At 41.8% G+C, this 12,754-nt stretch overlaps 1 protein-coding gene across 3 annotated transcripts in view; it reads right to left on the bottom strand.

The window, feature by feature from the left end:
- KLHL8 (kelch like family member 8) overlaps window positions 1-12,754 on the bottom strand; it is a 56,615-nt gene that overhangs the window by 21,643 nt on the left and 22,218 nt on the right. For all 3 annotated transcript variants that reach the window (XM_088456406.1, XM_088456407.1, XM_088456408.1), the window contains exons 7-8: window positions 2,823-2,991; window positions 1,380-1,539 (exon numbers count right to left, since the gene is read on the bottom strand). In XM_088456406.1, coding sequence (XP_088312532.1) covers window positions 1,380-1,539; window positions 2,823-2,991 — 329 coding nt within the window. The remainder of the gene's footprint in view (window positions 1-1,379; window positions 1,540-2,822; window positions 2,992-12,754) is intronic.

Below are 12,754 nucleotides of genomic sequence, written 5' to 3'. Positions count from 1 at the left end.
GTACATTCCCCTGTGCTTAACACAACTAAACAAAGAAATTATGTTGTAGTTACTCTTTGACCCGGTCATGCCACGAGCTAGTGTGTTGGAAGATTACCAACACTCAATAAAAAGAGCTATAGAAAGATAAGAAAAAAAAGTCAAAACACTAGCTGCATACTAAATGGTGAACTCAGCAAGCAGACTTACCTTCACCATCATAAAATATACGTAAAGTCCTATAACAAGACACTCCTCCGTAAATATTTACATTCGACAAACTGGCACAGTAAAACAAAAGCCTAAATTCACTTTAAAAAAATTGCCTTAGTTTGATTGTTACACTCCACCGCCCCTCTACATAGTAATGGTGCATACACACGGTCAGATTTTTCCTTCAGATCTGAACGATAACGATTTAAAAATCGTTCAGGCATGTCATATATGTCAGATTTTCCTTCAGATATGAATGACTGAACGATGGACGATGAACGATGCGCGTTCCCGTTTGTCAGATAACGATATCTGACATCTGATGTGTTTGCAGTCAGACTTGGACGATTCCATTCATTTTAATGCAGTCAAAAATCGTTCATCTGACAAATCTGACCGTGTGTATGCTCCATAAGAGCATTTGTGAATGATAACATAGCATATTTCAAAGTGCAGCTAATGCCTATACTGCTGGGTGAAATTATTTCAGCTTTCTTAGAAGAACCAAACAAGTTAAGTGTATCATTGAGTATAAGCAGAGAAGTCATAAAGCCAGATACACAGGAGTGGACCATGTATTACAATTCTACCAAATATAAAATTGCATACTCCAGTTCAGGAACTGAAGTCTGAATGTAGTTTATTGTACCAGTAATTTTAGTTCCAGGAAGTGATTACCATTGTCAAATAAAACTTCAAAACGGCCAGCGGAGACTGGATCTTCTGAACACAGCTAAGGATCAAGTGGAATCTTATGGGGCATGCACACTAAACGATAAAAAAAGTGAATGATATGATGGATAACGATATCGTTCATATTGTCCAGTGTGTATGCACCAAATGACCAACGATGCACGTTCCCGGGGGATGTTAATGAGGTTTGCTGTCGTGTAAACATGCAGGCCAATCTGAAGATACTGTCAGAAAGTGCCTGTTCAGGGATGTGGCAGGATGACGTCAATGAACCATATAATTTAGTGTGTACACGAAAGATTTCCCTTGAACTTGCCAGCTTGCAGGACAAACGATATTTAAATATCGCTCACAACACATCGTCTATTCACATAAGAGACTTTTATAATGAGTTAATCCCTACTAAGCAGCACAATTTGCTGTTAATATAAAGAAAAAAATATATATATTCTGTATTTTTTATTATATGAAAAGTATATATACAGAACACCCACCTACAACATATAAGCAGCCATGCAGTTCACTAACTCCATTTCCTGCCCTTCGCTGGCCCATCTCCTTCACATCTACCCATTTGTCCAGATGTGGGTCGTATCTTTCCACACTTGAGAGGGAAGCTAGTCCATCATTTCCTCCAACAGCATACACATGGTTCTAAAAACACAAGGGAAAGTTATTTTGTGGGTGTACTTGTGTTATTCATTCATTTATATTATATTTATTATGTAAATGAACTGCTGCCATTTTAATAAATTCCTAATCCTGTGTCACTCTGATGCGGCTCCTCTGCATACACTAGCCTGGAGTCACCAACTACACTAGAAAGCATATAAGCAGCGGCTGCTGTCTAGGTGAAAAGATTTAAAAGGCATTTCTACAAGAGGCATGGGCTCTGCCGGGTGGAAGTTAGTCTGATCAATATGAATCTAATGCTTGCAAAGGTGTCAACACATTAAAAGGGAGATGAGAGCGAATAATAAATCTGAACACACAAGTGAATAACTACATTATTAAAAGATCATAGGAAAAGTAAAATCTCTTACAGCTGAAAGTTATTTTCCCCATGGAGCTACATGTATGCCAGGGACATCTTATTGTATGTATATATATATATATATATATATATATATATATATATATATATATATATATATATATATAAAATGGGTGTCAAAAACATGGAACATAATACTGGAATTGCAAATCTTAGGATTCCACCTATATCCTTCCGTAAAGCAAAAGTAGGGTGAAGTCTAGACTGTCATTTTACTCAGATTTTCCTAATGAATTTCAGGCTGACCCAAAACAAATACAAAGTCAAGAGTACAAACACTCCAAACTGGTATTTTGCAAGGTGGTCCATATAAAACCAGGTAAACTTCTCTTTAATCTACAAAACCTTCTTTAATGTATGCAGATTAATTTACACTAAGTGGAGCTATGGAGAATTTGCACCATATGTCATCAATGGGGCCTCTGATCCCTCAGGTGTTATTTGTGGTTGGCAGACCCGGGGTATGCTCCACATCTCAGCCAAACTGGTGCTCCAGGAGAGGTCAATCCTGGTCAAACTGTATAACCTTGATATTACAGTACATGCTATTCCAGTAGAACACGATATAATAAGCCTCAACTATATCAGGTAAACTAGGCCCTTGGGAGACATAATATAAAAACTCTTAAATAGCAGAAAATGGAGCAAAAATCCTGGGAGCTGAAAAGTTATATGACCATACTGGAGGCCCTACATTAGACAAGGACATTACATTAAAGCAGTCTGAAAGTGTAGCAACATAGGAAAAGAAACTCTTTAAAAGGAAATAAAAAAAATAAATAAGTGTGGAGGTTGGATGTGGGGGGGAGGTCTTTGATTAATGCAAAAGTACATACATACACTGTATAGTGTATGTATGTAGTCTGTCACAACAAGTACTCACCACAAGAGCCACGGATCCAACACCACCACGAGGAGTTATCATTGGAGCTACAGCGGTCCACTGGTCACATTCCAGATCATATCTCTCCACCTCATTGAAACAAGTGTTGTCATCCAAACCTCCAATGGCATAGATTGGCCCACCAAGAGAGGACAGTGCAATCCCTCTCCTATTAAAATTTAAAAAGGATATAAATGTTAAAGTTAATTATATTAGGGGTAAAAGCAAACAAACATTGACAAGACACATGGAATAAGATATAAACATCACTTTAAAAATAAAAATCTGCTACTAACTTAATATTACATCGCAACCAAAGCAGCCTGTGCCATCATGTCTTGTTTTTGACATTACTTAAAATTTAACAAACCTAACAGAAATACATAAGGATACTAGCACCAATTAACAACATGTATAGCAGAGGTTCCCCAACGCGGTCCTCAAGGCACCCAAACAGTTTGGGTTGTAGAGATATTCATGGTTGAGCAGGAATGCGGTTAAGATACTGCCGCCCTTTGGAATCCCAATGTTGGAAGCTAGACCAGGGACTAAAGATAGGTGACAGGATATAGACGCCTATATTTAGTCCCACACCGAAATCCTGATGCCCGGAATCAAAGAAGGTAAGCTGGGGCTTTCTAGCCATTAGCCGTGGGAAGAGGGGGGGGGGTTAGTGAAGATCCTGATTAGGTCTGGAAAGTACCCTGTTTGGGCTTCCAGCGTCGGTATTTGGTACGCAGAGAATAGATCCGGCGGCATTACATACCGATTCTGTTGAGCACAGGTGGTTAAATCAAATTGACTGAGGTACTAATTAAGTCACCTCTGGTGAAGCATGGTTATCTCTAAAACCTGAACTGTTGGGGAGCCTTGAAGACAGTGTTTGGGAACCTCTGCTCTACAGTATGAGAAAATCAGGAAATAGATTAAAGCAGAAAAAAAAAAAAAAATCATGTTGCAATTAAGTAGCACATAATATAGTATTACACTATGGTAATACTGGAGGTACAAGAGAAACATTTTGACAGCAAATAAGAACCACTTGGCCCATCTAGTATGCCCCTTTTCATTTATACTTTTGGTAACTTCAACCATATTTGCTCCTTACATCTCTCAAGGATATTCTTATGCCTATCACAAACATGTTTAAATTGTTCTACCGTTTTAGCTTCAGCCACATCTGATGGGAGGCTATTCCACTTATCCACTACCCTTTCTGTGAAGTCATTTTTCCTTAAATTTCCTCTGAGCCTACCTCCCTCCAGTCTCAGTGAATGTCCTCGTGTTCTTGTACATCTCTTCCTTTGAAGAATGCTTCCCTCCTGTCCCTTGTTAAAACCCTTCATATATTTCAAAGTTTCTATCATGTCCCCCCTTTCCCTTCTCTGTTCCAAACTAAACATATTAAGATATTTTAGTCTTTCTGGGTAAGTTCAATGCTGTAGGTCATGCATTTTAGTTGCCCTTCTTTGTACCGTCTCTAATGTGTCTATATCCTTCTGGAGATATGGCCTCCTGAACCGAACACAGTATTCTAGATTAGGCCGTACCAAGGACCTATACAGTGGCATTATCACTTTTTTCATGCTACAGATTCCTCTCCCTATGCAACCAAGCATCTGACTTGCCTTCCTCAATGCTTTGATGCATTGCTTGCCTGCCTTCGTCATTTGAAATGGTGACTCCTAAATGCCTTTCCTCGTCTATTTTCCATTATAGTGTCCTTGATACTATATTTAGCCATTAGGCTATTGAAACCCAAGTGCATGATTTGGCATTTTTTGACATTAAACTGTAGTTGCCATGTTCTTGCTCATTCCTCTAGTCTACCCAGATCATCAGTCATTTGTTTTACCTCTCCTGGTGTGTCTACCCTATTGCATACTTTTGTGTCATCTGCAAAAAGACATACTTTCCCTTCAATATTATTTGTAATATCACCAACACAGATATTACTAAGCACTGGCCCAAGTACAGATCCCTGGGGTACTCCACTGGTAACCTTTCCCTCCTGTGAATACACTCCATTTACTGCAACTCTGATTCCTATCCTGCAACCAAGATCTTATCCATTCAACAGTCATAGAATCCAATCCCAAGCTTTCCAGTTTGTTTATCATTCTGGGACGCGGGACAGTGTCAAAAGCCTTACTAAAGTCTAGATAAGCTACATCTACGGCCCCCCCTGATCTTTTACTTTTGTCACCCAGTCAAAAAAGTCAATAAGATTTGTTTGGCATTATCTCCCCTGAGTAAATCCATGCAGTTTGGGATCCTGTAAATTGTTGGATTTGAGATATTCCACCACTCTTTTTAATAGTGTTTCCATTATTTTTCTCACTGCTGATGTAAGGCTTACTGGTCTGTAGTTACTGCTTTGCTTCCACTTTTGTACAATGGTATTACATATGCTATTTTTCAGTCCTCTGGAATCACTCTGGATACTAGCGACTGGTTGAATAATTCTGTTAATTGGTGTTACCAGAACCCCTTTAAGCTCTTTAGTATCCTTGGATGTATTCCATCCGGCCCCATTGATTTATCCACTTTCAGTTTTGAGAGATCTGTTAGGACCCTCTGCTCTGTAAATGAAATTTCATGTACCTTATTTTTATGAAGGCCTCTGCAACTTGACTGTGGCCCCTTCCCCTCTTTCTGTAGTGAATACTGAACAAAAAAAATTTAGATGATCTGCTATTTCTTTTTCTCCCTCGATAATGTATTCACTCAGTCTTAAGTCTTATTATTCCTTTATTTGACTTCCTCCTTCCACTTCTATACTTAAGTTTTGCTCCCTTTATCTACTGACTGGGCCATTTTCTCCTCAGCTTCTGCTTTTGCAGACCTAATAACCTTTGTAGCCTCCTTCCTCCTGGCAAGATACACCTCTTTGTAGTTATTATTTTGAGTCTGCTTATATTTCCAAAAAGCCATCTTTAATTTCACACTAGTTGATACCTCTTTTGTAAACCACACTTTCTTCCCTTTCCTGATGCTTTTCCCCACTCTTAACACAAAGGTCTTTTTTTATTTTTTCCCACCTCTCCTGCACTCTTTCCAAGTTCCTCCAATCTGCCACTGACACAGTAAAGCTGGGTACACACAGATTCTGTCCAACCATCCAACTAGTTGATTGGTTGGAATGAAAATCTGGTAAGGTATGAAAGCAAATGACAATCAGCACATTACTCCCAAACGCCAGAAAATGGACAAAAACCTGTTTGAACAAATTGTTTAGATCAAACATTTTACAATCTTGTCTGAACGACCATTTTCATCTGTTTTCTGGCATTTAGGAGCAAATTGCTGATCATCAGTTACTCCCATACGTTAACAGATTTTCATTCCAACCAACTAGTTAGACAGAAAATCTTTACGCGTCTATGCAGCATTACACAGCTCTCCATCTCTGCAAAGTCAGCCTTCCTAAAAATCTAACACTTGTTTTTGTATGGCAAGTCTATGCAAGGGGAAATAGTAGTTGGAATGTTTGGAGTCATGAATTTATATAATAAAGCTACACAGGTTTAAGACTGGATATCTAAACATTAATTGAACATATTCTACCATTTATCATTTCTTTGAAACATCTTGTCTTGATAAGAACCTCAAGTACAGGACACCGGTATTTGATAATCATATGCTATATTACCATAAGTTTATAAACGTGCACACAGAAACTGGTCTAGTACATTTGGTTCATTTAAAATAAAATTCCCGTACTTTCATACTATATTTCATCTGTAGAAAATTAAACTCCCTATAATTCCTTTTGTTTGTCAAAACACTCCATGATAATCCTTACAATGAGTTAGCTCTTCTCTCGATCAGGTAGAGGTATGTAATGTACAACAACTCTGATGTTATGTAAATATCACCCTCCTTCCTCCATGTCTGAGTGACGTGCCAAACCTGCCTTTTGAAATCAGAAAAGTTTGGTGGGAAATCTGGAATGCCATGAAGTAGTTAGTATTACACTGCATAATAAACTCAAGTGGCTTAGTGGACAACAGGTTTACCAAACGGAGAATCAGCAAAGTAGAATAGATTCACCTGGTAGTGCCTAGAGAGGAGGTATGGATAGAGGTCTAGTCTGCTGCCTTGCAGAGCTCTGCTACCTTAGCCCAAAAGGTTGCCATCACTCAAAATACTAAAGCACTACAGTACCTTACATTACTCCATTTTTCTTGTGATTCTGTGACTATTTTCCTTATACATGTAGACATGACTTGCTTGGTAGGGGCATGACCCTTTCTAGATCTTGTAGGAATCTATTATATAATGAGCCAAGGTTGTTTGTCTAGTGCAAGTCAACTAGAGCGCTAGGAGCCCCCTTCCCTCACTGGCTTGCAAGTTACACAGCCCCATGACAAAGACTGTGCTTTCTCCAAATGGCCGAATGGGTTAGCAGAGACACAACAATGCTGGGATTCCTGGCAGCAGCTTGGGACCCTGAAAATGATCCAAAAGAGCTGTTGAGAAAAAAATTGCTTCTAAGGTCTTTGGATCTAGATCGGTAAGCACAAGACTCAGTGAATGCAATTTGTTGTCCTGGTCATCAGATGAGGGTAAAAAGGTGATCATACAATTTCCTGGTTAGTAATAAAGGTTGATACAGCCTTTAGCAGGAAAACAGGATTTTGGTACTTATCGATAAATACATTTCTCAGATTCCATAGGTGACACTGTCTTATAAACAGTGGGGTATAGACGGGTGAGAGTGGAGCCTGGCACTTTAAATTTCTTCAGAAGAGGAGCTGGCTCCTCCCCCTCTATACCCCACCTGAACTCAGTTAAGATTAACCAAGCCGAGTGGAGCCAGGGAGCATAGCCAACAAAAAAAAAAAAAAAAAAAAAAAAAAGAAGGAGGAGACAACAAGGAGGAGGAGCCAACCAAGAAGGTCTAAGAACGGGAACAGTCAATCCAAGTGACAACCTAACTACACACTGCAGACAATGAAGCTGCAGCGAAAATCACCAACACTGCAGGAAGACAGTGCTGTTAGGGCATCCAGTGTCCCCTATGGAATCGGAGAAATGGATTTATCGGTAAGTACCAAAATCCTGTTTTCTCCTTCATCCACTAGGGGACATTGGAGTAAAAACAGTGGGACATCCCAAAGCTGACCTCCCCTGGTGGGAAGGCGCTGAGACCTGCCGACATCTGCGACCCTGAAAATAAAAGGTGGCCAGAATACAACAGATAACCATGACCCGGCACAAAGAAAGTCCTGTAAAGTCATCTCAAACTAACAAGCACAAGTACTGCCCTGCCCTGGACACCCTGTGGGACCTTTTCTGAAAGTGCTCTTTTTGCTTCTGCATTAAAGTTTGTTACAGCCCGGAACAATTATGAGAATCAATACAAAAATACAGTGAAAATTAGGGATGTGCAGGCTCGGATAGGTTCGAGTTTGCACGTGGAGTTCGGATTTTTCCCTCCAAAAAAACGGAACTCAGAAAGAGGCAAAACGTCATCTTGCATGGACGAACATCATCATTCCTGGACTTTTGTCCAGGAATGATGATGTTCGTCCATGCAAGATGACGTTTTGCCTCTTTCTGAGTTCCGTTTTTTTGGAGGGAAAAATCCGAACTCCACGTGCAAACTCGAACCTATCCGAGCCTGCACATCCCTAGTGAAAATGCAGCTGCAGCCTACCAAAGAATCACAAAAATGAGCAACCTGGGAGGCCAATACTGGCCGCTACAAAAGAGTTGAACAGCCTGCAGCGCTTGAAAAGATGAAACCAGAAGGAATTAAAAGTTCCAAACTGACAAAACGTAACAATGCACAGAATCAACTGTCAAGATGGACCCAGAAGAAAGTCCACATCTTGTAGGAGCACAAACTCAACCAATTGGAGGAATCAGCAGGTTATCACTAGAGGTTGAGAATCCAGAAGCAGGAGCATCCGGTAAGTAGAACTCCCCGCAGAAGGGTAACCCAACAGGTAACAGGGCAACAGATACCGAAACTACCGGGAAGACAAACTGTCTGCATCCTCAACGAGTCCAGACAAAAAACCAGCAACCACTGAGCTGAGGAAGATAAGACTGAACAGCGGGAAAACTTATTATAGTATATTGTTGGAGTGTGGGAGGAAACCTCACAAGCACAGGAAGAATATACAAACTCTGAACAGTTAATGCTGAAGAGGGTATCGAACCCACAACCTCAGTGCTGTGAGGCAGTAATGCCAACCATCACACCATCTGCGCTGCCCCCGAGAACCACGGGGGAAAACAGAGCAGCAGCAGACTTCAAAACGATGGAAGCACCACTACAGCAGCCCATGTCAGGTAGGTAATATGAGCTATGCAGACGAAAACCAACCAACTCAGAAACAGCGATGGGTCGCCTGCAAGAGAAAAGAAATGTAAAAACCCCTAGAGCCAGGACAGACTTGGAACCATGATAAAATCATATGGCCTGAGCCACAGACCTCTGAAGAGGGTGTAGAATAGCTGGACCCCTATCAACAGGCCAATCTCCAAAGGAAGTCCCAAAGAAATAGTGGGCTACGCTAAGGCATGAAAGCAACAATAGATTATAAATTTGCTGCATAAAGCATTACCAATGCACATTCTGTAGAAACCATGGAAAGGACAGGGGAGGACCTACGATCACAAACACGCAAGTCTACTCTCTACACTGAGCTCCTAGTGCTATGTGGATTCCCGGAACAGGGTGAACCCTAGTGCCCTGCACCTGGAATTCCCAGGCAGCTTGCCATCCCAAGACTAAACAGGCACCCCTGCTTAGCTTGCAAGATCAGACAATCTTGGGTGTTTAAAACCTGTCCTAGGTATTGTGTACTTGATTGACCCAATCTAAAACTATAGAACATGAGCGCTAGTCCATAGAGCCACCTAATCTACTTCCAGGGTGGGAAGACTGTAGTCTGAAATACACGGAAAGGTATGAGAGCTCCTAACTATGGAGCCAACGGACCTGAAAGAGGGGCTACCCAAAAGATCTAGACAGTCATTGTTGTGGATCGAACTTTGCACTTCCTGTTATGCAGTGAGATACCTTACCGAATTTAGGTACCTGCCATTATATTAAGTTCTGCCAGAAAGCAGAAAAATCGCCATGCTAGATATGAGAGTTGTATAGAAGCTCAGTATCTTTAAAAAGAGTTACAAGTGCCAGCCCTGGAATGGTCTATAAACCGCTTGTACTGACCAGAGGTCCACACTGCAGATAACAGAAAGCTGTTATGTAGAGTACTAACGACTTCCGTAAAAGGTCAGAGACCCTACGTCCTAAATCCCGTTCTTTAGTCTGGATCTGCTTCGATTGGAAAAGCGGCCTGTATACAAAACAGGAGAGTTGTTAGCAGAGATGTGTGACTACTCAGAAGAACCATTCGTCATGACTCACAGAATCACTGCACACCTTGCCCATCAACCGCAGAGAATTATAATGAGACGTACTTATATAGACATATTTGCGTAACATACATATATATTTTGGAGTTCCGCAGTTTCTTTCTACATTATATATCACATAATGACAAAAGTTCTAATCGGTGTGGTGTTTGTACTCATATATCGCTGTTATTTTACTCAAGACAGTTCATATATTAAAATACACAATTGGTTTACACAGTGGTGCATGCCATTACTCCTGATCCAAGCTCTATTTTTCTCCCCTTATTTAGAAGGACTGACCATGTTGTTCTGATGTTATTGCAATAACTATTTCCGCTGGCAGGTTCTCTTAGCCAGCATACATAGCTAGATTACACACCTTAAATTAGGAGCCATAGCTCAGACACCCACAGCTTAAGCCTGGTGTTGGCCATAGGCAGTTAAAATGGCAGACTCCGAACTAAAAGTAGCTCTGAGAACGACGTCTGAAAAGACATAGCTACCTATAGCTATGACATCTGTATATGCTTCTATCTATAAGGAACATTTCGTACAGTAGAATGCAGAGACTTGGAATGCTTCTGTCCCATTCTTCTGCTCGCTCACGAATTTGCGTGCCTTGCGCAGGGGACATTATCGTGCCCAGGTAAAGAGTGTTAACGCACTAGGCAGTCACCCATACATAACCCACAAAGGACCTTCCAGATCACCAGCAACTGTAATGTATTGCTGGCATTACAGTAGGGGGAGGATATAAAATAAACCTGATATCAGCTCGTGGAGTGTTGTTGATGCTTTGCTTACTGAGCCACAGCATGAACACATTCATAGCCCCTTACTGGGAATCGAACTCGGGTTGTAGTTGAAACCTTACATCCTGCTGAAAACGCTGACAGACATGCTCCTATACCGTGCACGGTGTCATTTTGCTGCGCCAATTCAAGCCCCCCTCCATGGCTGCTTTCCACTATGGTAGCGAATACTATAACAAAACCACAATGAAAATGTCCAGTGGGTCTGGGGCAGGAGCCGCATGTTGATAGTCTTCCCCGAGACACAATGCGGATGTCAGCACTGTCTGCTTGCTGTTAGGGGAGGCAGGCACACTGCGGTTACAGTGTAATGGAGCGTACACACGGTCAGATTTGTCAGATGAACGATTGAACGATCTGAACGATTTGACCAAAGTTTTGAACGATTTGAACGATTGAACGATTTTTGACTGCATTAAAATGAATGGAATCGTCCAAGTCTGACTGCAAACCCATCAGATGTCAGATATCGTTATCTGACAAACGGGAACGCGCATCGTTGATCGTCCAGGCATGTCAGATATGAACGATTTTCCTTCAGATATGAACGACTGAACGATTTTTAAATCGTTATCGTCCATATCTGAAGAAAAAATCTGATCGTGTGTATGCACCATAACGCTGCCTGGGGAGTAGCCTCATGTCTAACAGCTCCCTGTAGGGGGATAGCCCTGGGGCACCCACACTCCATCACCTACCCTCCCTTCTAACAAGGAAGGTTGGGGCATACTTACCAGTCCTGCCGCCGGTGCATGGGTGGTAACGTAGACCCGGACACTAGCGCGTGCGCTTTGGCGGGTCTCCCCTCTGACTGTGGCCAGCAGCCAGGCTATCAGCCATGATCCCCGACACGAGCGCATGCGCTGTGGCGGGATCTCAGAGGCAGTTGACCAGGGACCCGGACACGAGTGCGTGCACTGTGGCAGGTCCCCACTCTGATAATGGCCAGTCTGTGTGGGCCAGACACCAGCACGTGCACGTGCACGGTGGGGGGTCCTCAGAGTGCGGCGGCATCCAATGATACAGGCAGAACTGTGGTCATACGGTCTGCCTGTAGGTTGAATAGAGTAGAATAAACAGAGGAAGGAAAAAAAAAAAAAAAAAAAAAAAGTTAAAAAGGGCTGAAGACAGCCCTCAGTGCTCCTGCTCCTCTCGGGCACAAATCGAAACAGAGTTCAAGTGGGGTATAGAGGGAGAGGAGCCAGCTACTCTCCTGAAGAAATTTAAAGTGCCAGGCTCCACTGTCGCCTGTCTATACCCTACTGTTTATACTCCAGTGTCCCCTAGTGGATGAGAAATTTGGATTTGCTCGTTAATCTACTTGGGGCCATATTCAATTTGATGTGAAAAGTCCGCTGCCGGACTTTGCCGACATCGGAGGTTTGGGTGCGAAAAAGTATCGTGCTAGTCCCCGCATTAAATTCCAAATCTGCGAAAACGGGACCTGGTGAAAACAAAGTGAGCAAAAAGTACTGTCATTTTTGGGGAGATTAGACTGACCCCCCTAAAGATGCTGTGACATGGGGTTCACTATGGGTACCCCCGTATAGCCTTGCTGAAGGTATTTTGGGTCTTTAAATAGTCTCAATAGGTGCCGTTTAGCGTCTTTGAATAAGTGATGAAGAATAGCATTTAGCAAGTTTTTTGGGGGGAAAAATGAATAGTCCCCGCAAATTGGGGGTACATGAAAATGGGTGCAAGCATATTTTAAAGTTGCTAATGTGAACTTTTAAAAATCGCGAA

Source organism: Taudactylus pleione, unplaced genomic scaffold (genome assembly GCF_031769625.1).
Source record: "Taudactylus pleione unplaced genomic scaffold, aTauple2 ptg000703l, whole genome shotgun sequence".
Classification (NCBI taxonomy): Eukaryota; Metazoa; Chordata; class Amphibia; order Anura; family Myobatrachidae; genus Taudactylus; species Taudactylus pleione.
Note: the sequence above shows the minus strand (reverse complement) of the source record. Positions and strands in the feature narration are given on the sequence as shown.